General features: G+C 37.9%; 1 protein-coding gene across 2 annotated transcripts in view; it reads right to left on the reverse strand.

The window, feature by feature from the left end:
• The window catches only part of RBM25 (RNA binding motif protein 25), a 47,430-nt gene extending 23,006 nt beyond the window's left edge, over window positions 1-24,424 (reverse strand). The window contains exons 1-9 of one of the 2 annotated variants that reach the window (XM_080650279.1): window positions 24,147-24,358; window positions 18,647-18,711; window positions 17,624-17,740; window positions 17,392-17,512; window positions 14,275-14,324; window positions 12,241-12,408; window positions 6,457-6,514; window positions 5,556-5,716; window positions 897-1,082 (exon numbers count right to left, since the gene is read on the reverse strand). In XM_080650279.1, coding sequence (XP_080506405.1) covers window positions 897-1,082; window positions 5,556-5,716; window positions 6,457-6,514; window positions 12,241-12,408; window positions 14,275-14,324; window positions 17,392-17,512; window positions 17,624-17,665 — 786 coding nt within the window. In that variant the 5' untranslated portion in view covers window positions 17,666-17,740; window positions 18,647-18,711; window positions 24,147-24,358. Of the gene's footprint in view, window positions 1-896; window positions 1,083-5,555; window positions 5,717-6,456; window positions 6,515-12,240; window positions 12,409-14,274; window positions 14,325-17,391; window positions 17,513-17,623; window positions 17,741-18,646; window positions 18,712-24,146 lie in introns of both variants that reach the window. The other variant, XM_080650280.1, reaches the window with a different exon arrangement.
• Between the last annotated feature and the right edge of the window lie 430 nt (window positions 24,425-24,854).

Raw genomic sequence — 24,854 nt, forward strand, 5'->3', positions numbered from 1 at the left:
ATTCCCAACTATCGGCATTTCACCAGACAGGTATTTATGACCATGTGAAAAAGAATGAGACAAGTAATAAAAATGTATTTGGCCACAAAGAAAATTGAAGCTGGCCTAATAAGTCAATGAAATCCTAAATAATATGAACCCTGATATTAAATCACAATATGTTCCAAAATATACTTTTTCATGTATATGCAATCCATGCATATAAAATAATTCTGATATTTTCTAAAAACACTCCCCATAATTTCTGTTTATTCAAAAGAAATGAGTATAAGAAAACCAAACATTTTCTTTTAACCTGGACTCCCTAATGTTCAGTTAGCTTGGTCAGACAGAGTAGTGATAATGTAATACACTGCAGAAGAGTGTTTCATCTTGTGCTGCTCTTTCACAGTCTTCCAGCTAGAATCTGAACAGCATTACTGTCCATGGAGGGGAATGAGACGTGGTTACAAGGAGACACAGCTAAAAATTAAAGAATGGGTAAAACTCTTCAGTGAAGGAGACCGGCATCTTGCTTGGAGCAGAGACTGAACGATAATTAGGTAAAACGAGGCCAGTCCTTCATAGCCAAACAAAAACATTTTACTTTACCCCTTAACATCAGTGCCTACATTTCATCACTAAAGGTCTTTTTTCCTTACTGAATTTGAATCCACAGCTAAGCACAAGCTTCAATGCCAGTGCATTTTAAACACAGAAAACAGAAATGTTTTGGCAAAATTATGAGGAGTTAATTAGTAGAACATGTCAAATTAGGCTCAACAGTACAATTATTGTAAATGCTAGTCATTCTTCTATTTTCCCCTCAAAAGTTGAAATGTACTGAAAGCACAAGAGTGGCACCATAAAAAGTAAATTGTAGAAATGACTTGTTGTCAGAATTTAGTAACACATACGTCCTCCTTCTTTTCCTTCTTCTTCTTCCTGGGGTGAGAGTCAGATTCTTGTGAAGGGGCATTGAGCTCACTGGAGTATTCACGTATTAAAATTTCAATGGCCCCTTTGATCATCTGATCTCTTCTCTTAGTTTCTTCATCTAAGGCTTCTTCGTCATCATTAGTGACAGTTTCTGGCCTGGCAGTCTTAAAACAAAACAGAAAACAAGGCAAAGTCAGGAGGGGGGGTGGGGTGGGAAGAATCAACCAAGAAAAATGAAAAACATTCTAAGAGTTAGTATACAAAACAAACATGTTTTCTTCAAAAAAATCTATGTAGTTTGCCTGGGCGGTGTGGCTCAATGGTTGAACATTGACCCATACACCAGGATGCTACCAGTATGATTCCTGGTCAGGGCACATACCCAGGTTGTAGGCTCGATCCCCAGTAGAGGGCATGCAGGAGGCAGCCGATGGATAATTATCTGTCATTACTGATGTTTCCCTCTCCCCCTCTCCCTCTCTGAAATCAATACAAATACTTTTTAATTTAAAAAAAAAAAAATCTGAGGTTCTATTAAATGCAGACTTGATTTTGCTCTTAGCTTTATAAAATAAACTTTCAACATTTCTTTCCCTTTCTACCCTGGGTAGTTAATATTTTAACCCCTACCCAGCTATAGGAAGATTAAATCATAGGACTAACATACTGCACAAAACATGTGCCAAGTTTTCCCAATTTTTCAGAATGTCTTGCTCAATACTTACACAAACTAAGAATATTTCCTAACTCAACAGTTGAAAATTTAATTATGTGAAAAAAAGCAAAATATAGTTTTATGTACACTATGCTAGCCACTATTTAAAATAAACAAGCACGTTAAGGAACAAACGTGCTTGTTTTATACAATTAAACGCAAGCATCAGATAGGTCAGAAGTGAAACAATGGTTTATTTTCCCCCACCCCTGCTCTCTAAAATGTCTATAAAGTGGGAATACCACTTATAAAAATCATATACTGCCCAGTTGGTGTGGCTCAGGAGTAAAGCATCAACCCAGGCACCAAGAGGTCAATTCCCGGCCAGGGCACATGCTCGGGTTGCAGGATCGATCCCCAGTGTGGGGTGAGCAGGAGGTAGCCGATTGATGATGTTCTTGTAGCATCAATGTTTTTATCTGTCTATCCTTCCCCACTTCCTCTCTAAAAATCAATTTTAAAAATATTTTTAAGAAAAAATCATATACATACTAAGAAAAATATCAACTCTAAATATTGCACAAGTCTTTATTCCCATGACTTGCACACGTAACATTATAAAAACACAAAACTCATGTTGTAATCCTTCTCAAAAATAAGCAACTATTTGTAAAACTTCATTATTTTTTAAAGAAGTCTAGATTGTTACTTGTGTTGATGTGAAAAAATTATTGGCTTCTATTGTGGTACTATTATTATTGTTTCTAGGTTTTATTTCAAATCTCCCAGTTAAGGAATTAATCCAGTTCAAACCACAAAATTTAGAAACTGCCTCAAAACATTGGGTAATTTCCCGTTACTCTCAATTCCTCTCTTCTTAAAACTTAAAATGGTGGAGAAGTGTGGAAAAAAGCAACAAAATAAGCACTTTTCAGAAAAATTTAAGAACTTCAATAGTAAAGCTACTGGTTATAAAGTTGGAAAACAGCTCTTTTAGGCTTCTTTGGCACTGACTTCTAGAATCCAAAACAAGAACTTCTTTGGGGACTTAAGCAAATGCAGAGCTCTTTCTTTTGAGGAAATGTAGATTTAGCCAGACTAATTAACAGGCAAATATGTGAAGATGTTCCTACCTATAGCATCTATATAAGTGTCTCCTCCCAGAGATATCTGTATTTCAACACTTGTCAAAATGCAGAGAAATAAGTTAACAACCACTAACTGTGACATTCAAGCAGATAGTTCTACCTCTATTGCTGAATAGCCAAAAAGCAACAGAACATGAAATAGATCAGCAAAATGAACTATTTTTACTAAAAGTGAAAGAATTACTTGTACAAATTCTGAAAAATCTAAATGAAAACTTTCAATCAAGCCATTAGACTAAGACACATAATTCCTGTTAAAATTCTGGGTCAGAAAAATCTCTTTCTAGACAAGCTTATGGTGTTTTGTGGGTTTTGTGTGTTTGTTTTGTTTTGTTTTAGTCAAAGAGAACTACCCAACTGTGTTTTTTCCTTTCTGCCTGGGAGTCATAAAAATGCCTGAATAAAGTAACATACCAGTATCTCAAAGTCTTATTCTCCTATCATCCACCTTAAGCCACTATTTTCTAAATTTCTCCAACAAATCAATAAAGGAGTAAAAACAAGTAACCTCTCATATTTTATCTGGGAAAATCATGACAAATCTGCCATCTACTCCACAGTATAGTTATACTTGCCTAAGTTACTTAAATTTTTTTTCTAACAACTGCTTGACGCTTTTAAAATCTGCATTATTGAGGAAAATTGACATTTCAGAAAAATAATGTACTTTGTCTTATGACTTTAAATACCTGGGCACCATTCCAAATGTACATAGGAGTCATGCCTATTAATTTTTTAAAATTTCAACTTATCTGAAAAAATTATTTTTATTGGAGGTGGCTTTATTTCCATTCTTGAAGAAAGACATACACAAATTAAAATTGTGTTTGCTCTGGCTAATGGTGATTTACAAATTAAATGAGTCACACAAAAATCGTGCATTTCCTTATTCAATAAATGCTTATTCCGTTTTTGCTATGGGCAAGACATTATACAGTACTAGATTCTGGGGAGGTACAAGATAAAGGGACACACTCTGTGAACTTACTGCCCTTTCTATCTTGTAATCAGAGAATGGAGGACAGGAGAATGAAACTGGGTATAAGAGGCAGTGAGAGACGGAGAATTACAAACAATATATACTACAAAGCAGACTTATTTTAACAGCAGTACAAACCTGCTTGATATAGAGAGAATTTAATTCTGAGAGGAATCCAGGGTTAGATATGATGAAGCAAGTAACATTTTATTTTATTTTTTTAAAAAATATACATTTTATTTATTTTTTACAGAGAGGAAGAGAGAAGGATAGAGTTAGAAACATCGATGAGAGAGAAACATCGATCAGCTGCCTCCTGCACACTCCCTACTGGGTATGTGCCCGCAACCAAGGTACATGCCCTTGACCGGGATCGAACCTAGGACCCTTGAGTCCACAGGCCGACGCTCTACCCTCTGAGCCAAACCAGTTAGGGCTGAAGCAAGTAACATTTTAATTACACTATGTGAATGGGCAACAAGGACTTGAGATGTCAGCAAAGCACAAATAAGTTTGTATGGATACATGACTGAATGAAAGGGGATGAATGGGGAACACTAGAAAGGTAAACTGCAGCAAACAGTAAGAAATTCAAAACCATTAAGGATGGATGAGCAGGGAGTAGGCATAATTATAATTATGTTTTAGAAATATAACCAGTACTGTAAACAGTCAGATGAAAGGAAACTAAATGCAGAGAAATAAGTTAAAATATTATTAGAAGTCCAAGGAAAGATGGGGAAAAAAGCTAATTATAAAACAATACTTTAAAATTCAATCCTGTATTTATGAAGGAAAAATACACATATTCCAATCAAAATTATATTCATACACACAAAAACTATCTGGAAAAACATGGAACCAAAATGTCTACAGTGGCCCAGACGGTATGGCTCAGTGGTTGAGTGTCGACCTATGAACCAGGAGGTCACGGTTTGATTCCCCATCAAGGCACATGCCTGGGTTGCGAACTTGATCTCCAGGTAGGGGGCGTGCAGGAGGCACCCAATTGATGTTTCTATCTCTCCCCTTCCCTCCTTCTCTGAAATCAATAAAAATATATTTTAAAAAAACCCAAAAAAACAAAATGTCTACAGTGGTTACCAAAGGTGATGGGATTATATGGGTGATAATTTCTTTATAGTTTGCTTTAATTGAATCTTTTTTTTACAAAGAATATACAAGAAAGCTATTTCTATTTTAAATGATAATAAAAGTTTGAAGAGAGCAAAAGGCTGTTTTGTTTTTGTAGAGACAGAAAGATAATAATAAATCTATATTCGATCTGCTCTGCTTGAGGTGCAAAAGGAAGTAGGAAGGAATAATAAACACTCAGATTTTAGCTATTTTTTGCTTTGTTGAGATAGTAATGCATACATTACAATATATAAAAATTCCTTTTCTTTAGGTTAGCTTTATGCTTTATATAGCCACCCACCTGAGGAAAATAATATGACTTATTTTCAGTATTTTAGAACCTGTGTACTTCTAAAAGAGAGGGCAACTAATAAAAGTTGTGTAGGTTGAAATATATTTTGTACTTACTTACAAAGCTGCCTTAATGAATTAGCTCTGTTTGGAATAGTCTGTACCAATGTTTTCTCTGGCAAGTTAACCTTGTCCAGCCTCCCTTACTACCTTCATCCCAACCTGGAACAAGCAAACCAACAGTCATCCACCCACAATGGGTAGATAAAAGACTTAAAATAACTACAAACTATAAAATACCCTCCTGCATGTTAGTAGTCGCAGGCACGATGGGATTGTAAAGCCCCATATTAGATTCACTTGTAATGAGTATTTACACTGAAAGAGTACATTTGGCCTAGAGAAGATAACACTATGGAAAACACACCCCATTAGAAGCTTTCTTCTTTGCTTTCCATTCATCCAGTTGTGCCTTTGTCTTTGCGTCAACTTTAACAAGTAGTTTCTTCTCTCCAATCTGCAGGTCATGCAATAACCTGAGTGCACGGAGGGTAGATTCAGGCTCCTTATACTCACAGAATCCAAAGGCTACCAATAGATGTAAAGAATTAGTAAAATATCACTACAATAATGAAAGATAAAGAGTATTTATGGAAAGTTAAAATCGTTAAGAGACCAAATGTTGTAATACAAAGATTATTCATGTTGTCACTCTGCCCTTTCCTTCAATTTCCTTTGAAAATGGTTTCACTTTTGCCCCCTTAACCAAAAGAACAAAGACAAAAACAGGGTTAAAGAAAAATTCTAATCAGGCAAATTACTACTTATTAGAAGTGCTGATAAAATAGTTAACAAAATCAGCACATTTCATGATTGTTAATTATGTCATGAACTCATTCCATCCAGACTTCCTAACACCTATAAATGAGAACAGGCTGCTTCAACATAAATACAACATTTTCCTGAGAAGTTAAACTATGAAAGTAACAATCTCTTATGCTGATTATTCATCTAATTTTTTCTGTATCTTTCATTTTAATAACTAGTCTTACTATTAATACCATGCCTTTATATCAGAGATATTAAAACAAAATTAAACTTAAAGAGTAACCTAAAAATTGGAAGTAAAATTAAACAAATAAATCCAAATATTTATATAGTTAATGACATAATCATACAGAAACTATTCTGAGAACTTAAAACACTAAATTTGACCATACATTTTTAGTGTCACATATCCTAAGAACGTCTGAAATTACTGTATGTGAAAAGTGAGGTGAAACAAGCCAGTAATTACTTAATGATCTCAATAAGAAAAAAGTACCTACCTTGTAGTTTTCCAGATGCACCTTGTACTCTCTTCCAGCTTAAAACCAAGCCACATTTCTTAAAAAGGAAAAAAAAAGGTTACCACTAAGAAAAAAATAGAAGCAAAAAAGAAAAAGATCTTATTAGCAACTAAGTTTCTTAAAACTCTGTTCCTACAAATCTATTATATGAAAGTAATATATAACAAATTATTTCTAAGAAAAATACAAATTCTTACTGATTCTTATTTGCAAAAAATTGTTTTAATAAATTAGAAATTTTACAGCATTATTTATCCTACAAATATATATTATCAACGCCCAAGTTATAATAGTTAAAAACTATAGTAAATTCAATTAAATCCATAAAGATTTTGTTTTAAAATACATGTATATATTAAAAAGTTTTAGTAACATGCGAAAGGGCTTGATATAGGATGCAAAACATGGGACATGAAATTGCACATATATAGTAAGATTTTAATTATGAAAAAAGTGAATTTTCATAAAACGATCAGAAATATTCCAAAATTCTAAGGGGCAGGTTGTGTGAAGGGTGGGACTTCGTTACAACTCTTTTCCTTTTAATTTTAAAACATTATTTATAATTATTAAAAAACAAGAAGGTTTAAAAAAATTATTTGTAGAAAATATCTGTCAAAGCTGAATGTGAATAAATGTTTCAAATCTCCCTTCAGAGAAACCACTAAAATGATAATCAAATAGTATTTCTTTCTCTTTACTGTTTTTAAAATCAAATAATATAAAAGGTAAAAACACTTGAGGTCTAACACTGCATGAGAAACAGCAGCAAAATTCAACAAAATTTTGAACAAAATGGATGGATGGTAATTCCAAGTGTCTACAGAGGCAGATACTGGTGAAAAAGAAAGGCTAAAGTGATTCTATAAAGCCAAGTAGATCTACAGGTCAACAAAAAGGGGGGAAGGGTGGCCTGGCCGTGTAGCTCAGTTGGGTAGAGCGCCATCCAAATATACTAAGGTTGCAGGTTCCAACTCCAGCCAGGGCACATACAAGAAACCACTAATGAATGCATAATAAGTAGAACAAAAAAATCGATGTTTCTGTCTCTCTCAATAAAAAAAATAAGGTAGAGTGGAGAATGGGGTTGAAGCATGAAGCTGAACAAAAACAGGTGCTTGCCTAACAATACAAATATAGCATAATTAAAGTCAGAGCTCTTCTCAAATAACTACCTTAATCCCCACCCCCCAGAGAACATGAAGAGTTTAGTCTGACGAAGGTGAACACACGAGCTTGTGATATGAAGCACCAGATATGAAAGAAAATCTGGATAAGATATTGAGTGGGTACAAGGAAAAAAGGTAAAACTATAAGAAATGCTTGAGCCTGGCCTGTGTGACTCAGTGGTTGGGCATCAACCTATGAAAGAGGAGGTCACAGTTTGATTCCTGGTCAGGGCTCATGCCTGGGTTATGGGCTGGATCCCTAGTGGTGGATGTACAGGAAGCAGCTGATCAATGATTTTTCTCTCATCATCGATGTTTCTATCTCTCTCTCCCTTCCTCTCTGAAATCAATAAAAATATATTAAAAAAAGGAATGCTTGAACTTAGTCCTTCAACCCCAACCCATACAGGTAAGCCAATCATACATTAATGAGGCATGAAACCAAGTTTTCTAGAGAAACCAACCAGCCTCAAAGAAGAAACCTCCACATATTAATATTTAATACAGCTGGCTGTTGGTTAGATTGCTTTACAATAATGACTAACATTTTACAAACCCAGTATAAAGACTTTTAATCCCTAACTCTTAAACATGACAATCTAGGATCACCAGACGTTTAAGGGAACACTTAAAAGTGGAAAAGAAATAAAAGGCAGAAAAGAGATAAATTTAGGAATCCAAAGAAAGCTTAAAAACAAAGCACTCTGTTGCACATATAAATCAAGAACAGGTTTTTTAAAAGGCATTTCCAACTGAAAAAATATACACAACCCCATACAAAAATCTGTACACAAATATTCTTAGTACCATTATTCATAGTAACCAAAAAGTGGAAACAACCTAATGGTAAATCAACTGACGAAAGAGTAAACAAAATATGGTAGAGCCACTAAATGAAACACTATCAGGCCATAAAAGGGACTGAAATACCAATCTATCTATACATATAAAAGGCTAATACGCTAAGTATCCTTCCCACCTTCTGACAGGTCGCTATGATGCACACTGACCACCAGTGGGCAGAAGCTCCATGCAGGAGCTGCCATGATGTGTACAGAGAAATGGCACTGCAGACCTGGCACCCATAAAGCAACACTTGGCTTCCCCCAAGTGGGACACAGGCCCTGCCACCATCCTGGAGCAACAGCCCACCAAATCGTAGCCAACACTTCCAAGACACCATGGCCCAAAATGCAGCCCACAGCCCAGCCCAGCCCAGAAACAGTTGCTGTGGGTGCAAGGTAATAACGTCACTTAGCAATGCCTGGCTTCCTCTACCTAGCAACTAGCCTCCTTGCAGTTTCTTCAGCCCAGGAACATGACTTGCTTTATAGCCAGGTGGAAACATTTTACATTTTAACCAAAGGTCTGTGAAGTGTTTTCCCGTGCCTCATCTCATTTGATCCTCACAGAAGACCTAGAGTAGGTAGATAGGAGACTGGGTGGAATCCTATTTTCTTTTCATTAGCCAGAAAACTGAGACTTAGAAAGCTCAGAAACTTGACCCGACTGAAAAGAAGAAATGGTGGGCCTTGAAAATGACTTCAGGTTTTCCCACTGCGCAGAATATAGTCAATCAAACACTGCTGCAGTTAAATATTTTACTCTTTGTTCTCCCTGCGTGATCTACAATAATAATCTGCTTCATGTTGATGTTTACTGCTGTGTTCCTGACAATTACCTGAAAGAGAAGTTGGGGTGCTTCACTGGGCTGGAAAAAGTTTAGCTTAATCAGAAAGCAGGTCTAATTAAGTAAGTTTATTCTCTATATATAAAAAGCTAAGTTGACTCGCCCATGAGCAATGCATATAAAGCTCTTGCTGGCGCCAATCACACCTTGTGTTTCAATCTGTTATTGTCAATCATGAATTTGGTTGACACTTCTATTATAGAGAAAGGGTGAATATTGATATTAAAATATTTCTTCTAATTAATTTCCTTTCAATGTGCACAAATTCGTGCACCAGGCCACTAGTACACACTATAATATTTATGTACCTTGAAAACATTATGCTTACTGAAGTTAACAAAAAAGGTCACAGCCGAAACCGGTTTGGCTCAGTGGATAGAGCATCGGCCTGCGGACTGAAGGGTCCCGGGTTCAATTCCAGTCAAGGGCATGTACCTTGGTTGCCAGCACATCCCCGGTGGGGGGTGTGGAGGCAGCTGATCAATGTTTCTCTCTCATCGATGTTTCTAGCTCTCCTCTCCCTTCCTCTCTGTAAAATATCAATATATATATTTTTTAAAAGTCACATGTTTATGATTATGTTATATAAAATGCCCAGAATAGGCAAATCCAGAGACATAAAGCCAAGGACTGCAAAGAGAAAAAGAGTGGGAAGTGACTGTTAATGGTTACAGGGTTTTCTACTTAGGGTGATGAAAATGCTCTAGAATTAGTAGTTGTGTTTGTGCCACTTTCTGAACATACTAAAACTACTGAATTATGGTACATAAAATACATCACAATGAAGATGTTTTTAAAAATGCCTGTGGAATGTTCCACTTTTGGAAAAATTGGCATCATCTTATTAAACCGAAGATAAGCATGCTCTACGACAGAAATTCCACTTCTAAAAGAAAACATGATATAAATTTATTGAGGTTTCACCTCTGAAGACATGATATTATTAATTATATCACGAAACACAAAAAACGGGACCAATCCATATGACCATCAGTAGAAAATTGACAATTTACGGTACATTTCTACAATGCAATAACATATAGAAGTGGAAAGTAAATAGAGCTACACGTTAAGTGCAAAAAGCAAATTGTGAAGGAATACAGAAGTAAAACTAGTGCCCTGGCTGGGTAGCTTGATTGGTTGCAGGGGTCCTCAAACTACGGCCCGCCGAGGACATTTATCCGGCCCGCAGGGTGCCGCTGCCTGTCCTGCTTAGCAGCCGACTCATCCCAGGCCCACAGTGCACATAGGAATTTGTTCATAGTTTTTTTTTTAAACTATAGTCCAGCCCTCCAACAGTCTGAGGGACAGTGAACTGGCCCCCTGTTTAAAACGTTTGAGGACCCCTGGTTAGTGTGTCGTCCCAAGATGCCAAGGTTTCAAGTTCAATCCCTGCTCAGGGCACATACAAGAATCAACCAATGAATGCATAAATAAGTAAAACAACAAATCGATGTTTCGTTCTCTAAAATCAATAAATTAAAATATATATGTGTGTGTATATATACATATATAACCGTGAGCAAACAATCACTAAAATTCAAATTGGTAGGTATTCTTAAAAAAAACAACAACAAACAACAAACTTCAAAAACATCAATGAGCCCTAGCTGGTTTGGGTCAGTGGATCGTGTCAGCCTGCAGACTGAAGGGTCCCAGGTTTGATTCCAGTCAAGGGCACGTGCCCGGGTTGTGGGCTCGATCCCCAGCAGGGGACCTGCAGGAGGCAGCCAATCAATGATTCTCTCTCGTCATTGATGTTTCTATCTCTCCCTCTCCCTTCCTTTCTGAAATCAATAATACACACACACACACACACACACACACACGTCAATGTCATAAAAACAAAAAATAAGCAAACTAAAAAAAAAAAAAAAAAAAAAAGGTGGGGAGAAGGGAACTATTCTTTATTAAAGAAGCTGTCTAACAAGGTGTGACAATTAAATGTGATGTACAATCCTTGACTGGATCATAGGTCAAAAACAAAAACATGCTACTTAAACATGCTACTTTGGAAATTATAAAAGAAATTAAATTTTAAAAATAGAAAAAGATCTAGCCCTGGCCAGTTTGGCTAGGGTCCCGGGTTTGATTACAGTTAAGGGCACATACCTTGGTTGCAGGAGGCAACCAATCGTTCAATGTGTTTCTCCCACATAGATGATTCTCTCTTTTTCCCTCCCTTACTCTCCCTAAAAATCAACTGAAAAATATCCTCAGGTGAGGATTAACAAATAAAAATAAAACTTATTAAAAAAAGAAAAAAGAGCCCTAGCTGGCTTGGCTCATTGGATTGAGCATGGCCTGCGGACTTAAGGGTCCCAGGTTCGATTCCAGTCAAGAGCACATGACCAGGTTGTGGCTTGATCCCCAGTGGGGGCATGCAGGAGGCAGCCAATCGATGATTCTCTCTCATCATTGATGTTTCTATCTCTCTTTCCCTCTCCCTTCATCTCTGAAATCAATAAAATATATTTAAAAAAAAAAAAGATCCAGGTATATTAGTTAACAATACTGTGTCGTCCTTAAATTTCTTAAATGCAATAATAATTTTGTGACCATATAGGAGAATGTCTTTGGTCTTAGGAAACACAAGAAGTGTTCAGAGGTGAAACGTCTTATCACAACTTTCAAATTACTCAAAAAAAGTATGTAGCGAGTGTGTATATAAAGAGTAAATGTGGCAATATGGTGCAAAAGTAGGTTTACAGTTGTAAGTGCATGAAACAGCTTATTCTGGTATTATTGTACAGGGTAATCACTGTACTGTTTGTTCAACTTTACTGCTGGATTAAAAATTTTCAAAATAAAATGAAGACAAATTCAGAGTCCTCTTTCTGCTTTTTGTTTAAAATTTGTAACAAATATAAACCTTTTAAATGAAAAATAAACAGTTTAACTTACAGCAAGGAGCTGTCTTATGAGCATGTCTGAGGCTTTCTCAGAAATGTTGCCAACAAAAACAGTAGTAGTAGGACCACAATTTTCATCATTTTCCTTTGCCTTTAAGCCTGGATGATCCTTTCTTGCTCCCAAATGCTTTCCAACCATGGACACAGTGGGTACTAAGACCTAGAATTAAGAAAGGCAATAAAATTTGATCTGGCAATTAAACTTCCTATTATGTTTAATGTAACATTAGGCTAAAACCACCGATGTTAAATTAGTAAATACAGGGTGGGGCAAAAGTAGGTTTACAGTAGTTTGTATGAAAAATACTATTAATAAATAATATCAGAATAAGCTGTTTCATGCACTTACAACTGTAAACCTACTTTTGCACCATCCTCCATGTAGCACATTCTAAGGTCTACATACTTAATCTAAAGCTCACAGCATTTTTCATTAATATAAACATTCATGACAAGAAAAGTCCCACTCTTAGATTACCTTTCTTTAAAAACTTGGAAAAGCAAAAATAACTTGGGTAGAAACTTTATGTTTAAGACATCATAAATCTTTTAAAATTATCTACTACATCCACAAGTTTCTTCACAACTGTACTCCGTACTAGTATAAAAGTTTCAATTATCCCTGCTAATCCTTATAAAATATTCAAATGCTCCCATAGCACTCCTCCACACTTAGAATGTACCCTTTATCACTTACTTGAATTTCTAGCTTATTGTCTCTTTAACTTTAAACTTCCCAAAGGAAGAAATAGTCTTACTCATCATTTTATCTTGAAGTGAATTTAGCAAAACACCCACAATAAGCACTGAATAAATACTGGTGAACTGGGGGAGCTGCCCCAAAATCCAAATGCTATCTTTTCCTAGACTGAAATGTAAGAAAGTAAGAGTACCTATCATGTGGAAGCTTTCCAAAATGACCAAACATTAGTGTCTAATGCAAGAAAAGCTGGACTCCCCCTTAGTATGCAGAACCCTATCTTCTTAGTGGTCTGCCTCACAGCAGATTCCTATTTGTCCACCTACTTCACATCTCCCTTTTAACATGAATAACACCACTCCCCTCCCTTTTCAAAACCACAAATAGAAAATCAGTTTAAAGTAATATCAAGCCTCTCTCATAGTAGAATTCCAAATGAAGCCTGATATTCTACCAATGAACTCAGAGAAATACCTGGTTAAATAATAGTTAAGAGGGTTATTATTTATTCATTTGTTATAATATATTAACATTCTTAATTAAGATGCTTAAGAGTGTACAGAAGCTTTGATGAATGTGGAGAATTAAGGTTCAAACCTAAGACTGAATAATGAAACACTTCCCCAAAGGAAAGGCTTCATTAAAACTACAAAGCTTGAAGGGATCATACTAGAAGACACAGAAAAAAAATAGCTCGGAAAAGGCTAAATATTAGGTAGATAGGAGGAAAAGAATACAACTATATTCAACACAAATTTCATTTCAAAACTTACATTTCTGCTAGAATAATTCTTACACTCTTTTAAGAGATCATACATATCATATCATTCTCCTATCTCTGGAAACCAAGACATAAGGAATAATGAAAAAGCCAATGTCCTAAATCTGAACTAATATGCAAATGAGTCTAGAGAATGAGATATCTGGGGAGCAATTTTAGGAACAACTGCATATATGCACAGCTGAGTGAAAATGTTATTTAAGTAGTGTGATAGAAATGAATGCCCACATCCTTCCTACTATTCTTTTAAATGCTTAAAATAATTTATCTAAGTTTATCAAGCTTTTTAGTTTTAAAAGCACTAACATATCTCCTAATTTCCTCCTTAAAATTAATTATACTTTCAGCCCTGGATGGGTAACTCAGCTGGTTAGAGCACTGTCCCAATGCACTAAGGTTGCAGGGTTTGATACCCAGTCAGGGCGCACAGAAAAATCAACCAATGAATGCATAAATAAGTGAAAAACAAATCAATGTCGCTCGCTCGCTCTCTTTCTCAAATCATCAATAAGTAAAAAATTTACTTACTTAAAAATTATACTTACAGTTGGAGCAGGAGCCATAATGCTCATTGGTACAGGAATCATTGGGGTTCCTAAGGAAAAAGCATAGCCAGTTGTAAGCACACAATTATATATGACTGTATTCTATATCAACTACATGCCATATATACAAGTACTAGAGTCCCGGTGCACAAAATTCATGCACGGGGGGGTCCCCTCTGCCCGGGCTGTACCCTCTCGCAATCTGGGACCCCACCTCGGGGACGGGATCGGGCCTAAACCAGCAGTCAGACATCCCTGTTGCAATCCAGGACCGCTGGGTCCTAACTGCTCGCCTGCCTGCCTAATTGCCCCTAACCCCTCTGCCTTACTCATTGCCCCTAACCACTCACCTGCCTGCACGATTGCCCCTAACCGCCTCTGCGTGCGTGCCTGCCTGATTGCCCCTAACCACTCTGCCTGCCTGCCTGGTCGCCTCTAACCACTTGCCTGCCTGCCTGCCTGGTCGCCCCTAATGGCCTTTGCTGTGGCCCCCACCGCGACAGCTTCGTCCAGAAGGACACCCAGAATGATGTCCGGAAGGTCGTTCGGCTGTCCAGTCCAATTAGCATATTATGCTTTTGTTATTATAGATGTTCACTCACAGTTAATTTGAGTAGAAATGGAGAACTAATGAGATACTGATGAACACCTTATTTTCAAAAGCAATGTGGTATCAGGTCAATCTATATAAGTTTACCTACAACAAAAAACTACTCTTAAAGTAAGAAGGCTACCACAACATGCTTTTGACTTAAGGAGTATAAAATTCTGGATAGTTATTGATTCATGTTCATCTTATTCAGTACACCCTCAAAACCAGCACTATCACAAATACAGATTCACTTATGGATTAACAATATTAATGAATCTTTTAAAAGTAAAAAACAGCTCTAGCCAGTTTTCTCAGTGGTTAGAGCATCAGCACCCCTGGGACTGAAGGGTCACGGGTTCCATTCCAGTCAAGGGTAAATACCTTGGTTTCAGGCTCCATGCCTTGCCTGGTTTGGGGCGGGTGTGGGAGGCAACCAATTGATGTGTCTTTTTCACATTGATGTTTCTGTCTCTCCACCTCCCTCCCACTTTCTCTAAAAAAATCAATGGGAAAAATATCCTCAGGGGAGGATTAAAAAAAAGTAAAAAAACAAATCCTTTCAAATTTTTTCTTTAAGTATCAAATGATAAATTAATTTGAAAATCTAGGAAGAATCTTGTTATTCCTGGTTCTTTAATAAAAACAAAAATTGGCCTGGCTGGCATGGCACCATGCTTAAGCATTGACCTATGAACTAGGAGGTCACAGTTTGATTCTCGGTCAGGACGCATGCCCAGGTTGCAGGCTTGATCCCCAGTGTGGGGCGTGCATGAGGCAGCCAATCAATGAGTCTCTCTCATCACTGTTGTTTCTACTTCTCTCCCTCTGCCTTCTTGTCTGAAATCAATTGGCCCTGGCTGGGTGGCTCAGTTGGTTGAAGCGTTGTCCTTTACACCATTCCCAGCCAGGGCAGATACATAGGGGAAGCAACCAATTGGTGTTTCTCTCTTCCATTCTCTCTAAAAATCAATTAAAAGGAAGGGGGCGCAAAATAGCATCTATCCTATCCTATATAATAAAAGCCTAATATGCTAAGTGGCCAGTTGTCTATTCAACCAATCAAAGCATAATTTCCTAATGATATGCTAAGGCCGCTCAACCACTTGCTATGTGCACTGACCACCAGGGGGCAGACACTCCAACCGGTAGGTTAGCTTACTGCTGGGGTCTGGCCGATCAGGACTGAGTGAGACGGCCAGACACACCCTGGAGCCCTCCCACGGTCCCTCTCTGGCTGGGCAACCTACCGTGTCCCTCTCTGGCGCCCATCACGCACCAGTGGGGACCCTCGGCCTGGCCTGCACCCTTTAACAATCTGGGACCCCTCGGGATGTTGGAGAGACGATTTTGGCCCGATCCTGCAGGCCAGGCCAAGAGACCCCACTGGTGCACAAATTCGTGCACCAGGCCTCTCGTATATATAAAAGGCTAATATGCAAAGTGTCCCCTTAGGAGTTCGACCGAGAGACCAGGAGTTCCACTGCTTGCTATGACGTGCGCTGACCACCGGGGGCGGTGCAGAACGTGGTGGGCAACTAGCGGTGGCCGCGGAGCACTGAGGGAGCAAGGGAAGGAGGAGGGATGCAGGGAGGTGAGGAACCTGATCAGCCCTGATCGCTGGCCAGGCCTAGGGATCCTACCCGTGCATGAATTTCGTGCACCGGGCCTCTAGTATATAGAATAATACTCTGTATCTGTGTTAAAAGAAAAAGTACTAACGGAGCCCTGTGGCCAGGTATCTCCCTTGGTTGGTTAGAGCATCATCCTAAACGCCAAGGTTGCATGTTCCATTTCTGAGTAGGGCACATACATGAATCAACCAATGAATGCATAAATAAGTGGAACAACAAATCAATATTTCTCTCTCCCTCTCTCTATAAAAAAATCAATTAAAGCCCTGATCGGTTTGGCTCAATGGATAGAGCGTCGGCCTGCAGACTTAAGGGTCCCAGGTTTGATTCTGGTCAAGGGCATGTACCTTGGTTGTGGGTACATCCCCAGTAGGGGGTGTGCAAGGCAGCTGATCGATGTTTCTCTCTCATCAATGTTTCTAACTCTCTATTCCTCTCCCTTCCTCTCTGTAAAAAAAATCAATAAAATATATTTTTTAAAAAAAAAAACTACTGGTGAATAAAATAATATATACTTACGTGGCTTACAATATGCATTAGAAAATATCTGGAAGGACAAAGAAAAAACTTATAACCCTGCTTTGTTTCCCCCTTTTCATAAGGGGCTGGTAAAAATAATTCTGTGGGAATATAATGAATTTTTTTCACTGTATATTTTTTCATTTTTGAACCTCACGAATCCACTATCTTTTTAAGTAACTTTTTTTAAAAACATCGCAAATGAGTTTATACTCAGATATGAAAACTTCTGCCATAGGAAAATGAGACATCACATTTCCAAAATGATGTTAACAGACATCTTTACTATTAACAGTCACACACATATCTTCCTAAAAGTAAATACTGCGAAGACAAAAGTATAAGCTAAAACAACTACAGTACTCACAAAATTACCTGGAGGTACAGGTGGAGGAAAACCAGGAAACTGTGGTGGTGGAATCCCTGGTGGGAGTGCTGGGATTCCCATGGGAGGGCGATTCAAATGAGGGGGGAAAGACATTCTTACTGCAGATGTCTAAAAAAGAAATCATGAGAAATCATTTTATTTGAAAACTTTACAATTCAATATGCCTGGTTTGTTGGCCTTCATTTTTAGAGTATCTGCAAAATTCTAAAGTTTTCTTACCCAAAGGAGTTGGCAAAGACCCTCTTTTCTCTGTCTGTCCATTGAGAATTTTTAAAATTTAGATCTTTTCTAAAATAAGTTCCCAAAATGTACACGATCTAAGTTCAGGATAGACTCCTACAATCATATGGGAATACATATAAAGGAAGAAAAAAATTTTGAGGTTCAGTTAATATCCAAAATTAAATACGAAATATCAATGAATCTTTTTAAACCAAACTCAGAATCCAGGAAGGTTTCTAACTTATTTTTAAAAAGTGTTCTGATACATTCACTTTTTAATACATATCAGCACCTTTCCGAAAACTAATTTACAAAGTTACACAGTATTTATTGATTCAGTGTTGGCCAGTTCCTCGAGTACAAAAATGTCTCACTGAACTACAAACCTGGGGGTAGGGGACATCTTAACATCAGGTCACATAGTAATCATTCAAATACAGAGAACAGCCCTGGTCTGTGTGGCTCAGTTGGTTAAAGCATTGTCCCAATATGCCAAGGTTGTGGGTTCAATCCCCAGTCAGGGCACATACAAGAAGCAACCAATGAATGCATCAATAAGTCAACAACAAATTAATGTTTCTCTTCCCCCACCCCTCATTCCTCTCTCTAAGAATCAACTTAAAAAAAAAAAGCCCTATCCAGTTTGGCTCAGTGGATAGAACGTCGGCCTACGAACTGAAGGGTCCCGGGTTCGATTCCAGTCAAGGGCACATGCCTGGGTTGTGGGCTCAATCCCCAGTAGGGGGTGTGCAGGAGGCAGCCAATCAATGATTCTCTCTCATCACTGATATTTCTCTCTCCTTCCTTACTCTGAAATCAATAAAAATATATTTAAATTAAATAAATAGTAAGTAGATATCAATATAAATTAAAAAGGGAAAATGCCAACTAATTTTACTATAAATGTCTTATATTTTTAAATAATCCATTTGTAATACTTTTGCTCAAAAATAAAAACAAATACTCTATAAGAAAGAGTGTATCTCCTTTTAAAACAGAGACAGCTACTGTCCTACTTACAGAAGCTCTTGTATTATAATAGTCTATCTCAGCACTTTTCTTAGGAGGGCAGTTGGTATTAATACCTGTTGAATAAATGAATGAGTAAACAAATTAACTCTGAGGATTTCATTAAACAAATCTATTAAGAAGCTCCCATGTGCCAGGTGAAGTTAGCTCCCATATGCTAGCAATGACCCAAGTGTCTAGCCTTATAGTAATTATAAATGGGAAAAATATCCTCAGGTGAGGATTAACAATCACAAAAAAAAAAAGAATTAAAAAATATTTCATCAGACTATGTTTAATCTTAGTATATGCCAATATATCCATTCCATGCACTTCTAATTTTTCTATGAAATATTTCCCTTTTACTTCAAACTGTTCAAAACTTGCTTATTCATCGGTTGAACTTCAAAGGTAGAGGCAATCTTAATAAGATAATGGCCCTTCCATGACATTCATAACACAAACATTTCTAGTGACCTCTAGAAAAATATTATTCACTTTCAAACATCCTAAAATGGGAGCCTCAACCACTTATTTCAACATAAATTTTTATATATTTTGACATGTGAAAATGATTGAGAATAAACTTTTATAACCATAAGCAAAGCTAATCAGATTTTATCTATAATTGATCAATTGCAATACTCTTATAATAAATTATACAGATATTCAAAGTTGATAGTTACTTTGTAGAAAGAATGAGGTTGGGAAGAGAGCTAGGGAGTGCTTTATTTTAATATATTTTTACTGATTTCAAACAGGAAGGGAGAGGGAGAGGGAGAGAGATAGAAACATCGATGAGAATCACTGATCAGCTGCCTCCTGCATGCCCCACATTGGGGATCAAGCCTGCAACCAGGGCATATGCCCTGACTGGGGATCGAACAGGTGACCTCTAAGTTCCTGGGTTAACACTCAACCGCTGAGCTACATCCTGGGCGTGCTTTATTTTAAATACAGTGAGTGGTCAGGCCTCTCCAAGATGACATCTGGACAAAGACTTGAATAGGGCTGAGGTAGGAAGCCCTATTTAATATCTAGGGACAATAGCCCCAGTTATGGGGGCTCAGTTGTTTGGAGCATCACCCCGAACACCAAAAAGGTTTCAGTTTGATTCCCAGTGGTCAGGGTACATACAGGAGGCAACCAATTGATGTTACTCTCTAAAGTCAATAAACGTATTCTCAGGTAAGGATTTAAAAAAAAAAATTTTTTTTTTAGCTGAGGCAATAATCTTCCAAACAAAGAAAATACAAAAAGCCAGAGGTGGGCATGGAGTACTTGCAGGAGGAATAGCAAGGCCAACAGCTGAAGACAGTATGCGAGGACAGTCAGATAAATGTAAAATATTACTGGGGGAGGAACTTCAGAGAGTATAGGGCTTTGTAGGCCACTGTGAAGAATTTGGTTTTTCCTCTAAATAAGAAGAAAAACCTTTAAATTTAAAGGTTTTATTTGCCTTAGATTTTAACAGTATTCCTGGTCACTATGTTAAGACTGCAGAACAAGGATCGAAGCAAAACACGACTGCAATAATCCAGAGAAGACAGGGGGGCCTGGAATAGGTGGTGTAGTGAAAGTGGTAACAAGCTGCTAGATTCTGGATATACTATGAAGGTAGCCAACTGCTAAGGGAATGTGTGTGGGATTTAAGAAAAGAAGAGATGGAGAGGTTATTTTTATTAGCATTGAAAAAATTTAAATAGCATTTTAAAAATATTTGAACAGTAGTGCTTCACTTTTAGAAGTCAAAGCATTTTAACCTGGTAAGTAAAAAAATTAACAAAAACATACAGCGTTATGCACTTGTCAAAATTCACTGAAATTAAAATGGGTGCATTTTATTACATGTGAATTTTATCTCAATAAATTTGGTATACCCCCCCCCCAAAAAAAAAACCAAACATCTAAGATTTATCTCTACACTCAACACATGCATGCACTCTGCTTTTCTTTTCCACTTTACTCTTTCAAACCACTCTTTTCCCTGCACTCCTGAAAATACCATTACTGCTTATACACATTCCTCCATTGAAGATTTATCCTGATAGAAACAAAAGATTTTACCAGGGATAGACTTACAGGACCCCATCAGGACACTGCCAAATTTCTGAAATCGTAAAAGGCAAATGAACCAATAAACTTTCCTCAGCTAACATTCCTATACAACTTCACTCACTCAATAAACATATATGTGCCCAGTTCTTTTCTAAGTATTATTTTTGTTAGTTCTGAAAGAGCAAATTTTAAGTTATATAGTTATACACCAAGTAGTGGTTCTACATTGACTATAAAAGATTAGTGTAGCATGCACTGTTTCCTGCTCTGCTTATAACCTGGCCAAGATACAATGGACTGACATAACCTCCCCAGCCTAAGCAAAGCAAGCCCCTCAAAACATCACTTCTCAAATTGAATTTCCACAGACTGCTGGAGTCTTCACAGAAACTACTTCTAGGAAAAAGGTGTTCCATGTCCAAAAAAGAATGGGAAATGCTTAACCAAAAGTTTCTTTTATAAGAAAGCTTTTCATGTTATCGAAGTGTTTTGAGTCTCCCAAAAGGGGCTGATAATTTTATTTTATTTTTAATATATTTTATTGACTTTTTTACAGAGAGGAAGGGAGAGGAAGAGAGAGTTAGAAACATCGATGAGAGATAAACATCAACCAGCTGCCTCCTGCACACTCCCCACTGGGGATGTGCCCGCAACAAAGGTACATGCCCCTGACAGGAATCGAACCTGGGACCCCTGAGTCCACAGGCTGTCGCTCTATCCAGTGAGCCAAATCGGCCAGGGCAAGGGGCTGATAATTTTCTGAGATTTCCACTTTGCTGTTTTACCATTTTCAATGATAAAGGTAGTGATAGTCTCGAGTTGGAGTGGGAACAGGAAGTGACTTGTAAACAGGAAAGAGGAATCCTTTGGGGTAATGGTTGCACAACTCAGTATATTTACTAAAAAGCACTGAATTGTAAATTTACAATGACTGAATTTTATGCAATTACACTTTAATAAAGCTGCTTTAAAAAAAGCAATACCAATTCAGGACAATTACAAGGAAAATCCAATTAAGACCTGCCAATTAGATAATACTGTAGCAATATTCATTTCCTGATTTTGATCACTGTACTGTTGTTAAATAAGAGAATGTCCTTGTTTTTAGGAAATACACATTTTGGGGTTAAGGAACACCACACATGCAACTTACAAGTAAACATTTCAGAAGAAAACTATGGAGAAAAAGGGGAAAGGATAAAGCAAATTGGTCAGGTGATTTGGGTAATATGGGTGAAAGGTATTTGAGAATTAGTTTGAAATTATGTCAAAATAAAGTTTATAAAAACATTATCACTAATTCTGGTTAGTGGGAATATCATATTTTTTTATTTTCAAATTTCAAAAAAAAGCTAGGTAAAAGCTATTCAAAAACTTTATGAGGAATCAAAATTATTATGAATGGTAGCAGCAGTGTCAAGACTATCAAGAAATTAAACAGAATGTTTTTGTAAGGCCTTAAAAGATTCAAAGATTACTTTTCTTCCAATGTTTTAAACTACTTAATGTAAGTTTCCCTTAAATTATGTATAATTAAGTATAAATCGGTGGACAAAATGTTAACTTTTAAGTCTGAAGTAGTTACCCAATGTTAAAATGGACTTATTTTTAAAATATATTAAGAGCCTTAACACAGCGGAATAAAAATATAGCAAACACAAAATAAAGGTACTCAAACTATAATTAGTATATGGCGCCTATATGCAACAGTGGGACAATAATTTTCTTCCTAACTATGCATTAATTCTCTACCAAAAAAAAATTTTTTTTAATTACACTCTGGGGACCAAAAATGGAAATTTAGTAACTCCAAGATGATGAATTATTTAATAAAAAGAACTCACGTTTTTATTTAATTTACAAAAACCTTCAACATACATTATCTCACTTAATTTCCCAAATTACCTGGTGTAGATATAGTATCCTTTTACAGATGAAGAAGCTAACTTGTCCAAAGGAACACAGTGAGTGGTGGGGACCCCCTCAAGATCCCTAATATCCTGAAATTACCAATCCAAGGGCTGTTTTCACTGTGTCATAATGCTTACTCTTTCTAGTAATATACCAATGAGAAACTTTGTATTAAGGATTAACTTTTACTTTATAAGTCTATTAACAGAAAAATAGTCTATTCACAGTACGTGGGAAGAAATGTTAGAATCAGGGTTAGGCTCTTGTACTTCACTGAAAATTCTTAAGTAACAATACCGGTTAAAATGGACTAAACACTACGTTATTTGGGTATTGCACTAAGGATTTTACATACATTCAATTAATTTCCAACCTCAATAATCTATGAGGTGAATACTATTATAATCCTTATTTTACAGACGACAACAACGGCTTTAAGAAAAGTTAAAACTGTAATAGTGTAGTATCTACTCAAAATCACGAGCAACTGATAACCAACTGAATGCCTTTCTAGGCTTCTGAATGTTTTTGGAAACAATCTTAAAAATTAAAGTATCCAAGACAATATAAAAGTTGTTTATACACTACTGTCAACTACCTAAGGCACAGTACTTCACACTACAGCAGTCCGGTGCGAGAGAAGTCCAATCTCTTCCCTCCTTTTGGTCCGCTCCACTCTGCCCAGTATCAAAATGGCTTTTCCATGGCAATATAAATCCATATTACATAACTTCAAAATAATCTTCATACTCCTAGATCTATTTCGAAAAACGTATTTAAAAAGTAATATTGAAGACCAAAGAAGGGTGAGAAAGAAGTAACACATTTTAATGTGCAAGCTTGGTCATCGCCTAGAATGAATGGAGGTACAGTTTACTGCAACCTCCATTGGAGGAAGGGGGCAGGACCACAACACTCACCACAATCTTAAGACAAGCAAACTAAGAGGGTGCTTAAAAAAATAAAAAGTGGGCATTCACTAAATTCGTGGGTATAGAGGTAGGTGGGCAGTTCACACAGGGGCGGGCTCTAGGTGATCGAAGAGGAAGGGAAAGAAATCCGTTGGTAGCCAGCACCTCTCTAAAAAGGGTGGATGCTGGCTGGCTTCTCGGCAGAGCCTAGGCCAAGTGAGTCGTAGGCCCGGAAATTGTACCGTAAGGCTCCGAAGGGGGCCTCAGTGAAGGGCTCCCAAGGGGCGGACCAATCGTTTTGTGGCAAACGTGGATCCCAGAAGGTGCTGACGGGATTCCCTGTGGCCATCGGTGAAATGAAAAGGAAAAGTGGGCGACAATGCAAGGAGAAACGCTCTGGCAGTAAAGTAAGTAGGTCCGGCCTCCACGGGCTCCTGCTCGGCCCAGTGGTTTTCGAGGCCTTAGAGAAGGGAGGAAACCCAGGCCTCGTGCCCCTCCCCTCCCCTCCCCCACCCGGCCCCCCTTTTTACCCTCGTCCCACCCCGGGCCCTTTCGGAGCCTCCCGGCTTTCCTTCCTCCCCCAGCCGAGGTACCCGGTTTCCACACGCGTTCAGAGGCGCGCGTGAACTCACCCGCCGCCGAGACAAGGGTACTGTCTCCGTGGCCCTCTGGGCTCCAGGTTACGGGAGACACCACCGGTTCGAGGTTTCTGCGCGCCGCTCACCGGGAGACTGGTTCTGAGGCGACCACTCGCCAAGGCCGCAGCGCAAACACTGCCGCGCTGCGCGGGGAGCTTCTGGAGGTCTTCCTTTTGCCCGGCGTGCACTGCGGCCGAAACCGTGGAAAGAAGCACCATAGAGAAGAACGCGTATAGAGAGCCTTCACTATGGGCCCTCAGTCACCACGCCCCAGCGATTAACCATAGAGAAGGAACGCCTAGAAAGGCTCGAACTGTGAATTACGACCCACCCTGCCATTTTTGATTGGAGCTGATTGAATCTTGTGACTGGGGGACGCCATCTTGAGGTCAAGGTTCCCGCTGGACACTGCGCGAGCGACGTTAGAGGATTTCTTACTTTTTATAGTTTGTTTTGAGGATTAGGTCCTTGTTTGAAGTTCGATGGACTGACCACACAGCACCTTAAACCACAACGGCTGATCTTCCCCTAGAAAATGATGGCTTTTTATTTTTTCCAACACCGTTTCTCCCCTCTATGCCCTCTTCCACCTCCACCCTTCCCCACCCCCACCCTGCCGAACTCGAAGACTCGATACCGGGAGAACTGGCCCTGGTGGGGTTCTTTTGTTTGTTTTTTTTAAGTGCACACATCACATAAATG

This window comes from Plecotus auritus, assembly GCF_963455305.1.
Source record: "Plecotus auritus genome assembly, chromosome: 1".
In the NCBI taxonomy this organism is placed as follows: domain Eukaryota; kingdom Metazoa; phylum Chordata; class Mammalia; order Chiroptera; family Vespertilionidae; genus Plecotus; species Plecotus auritus.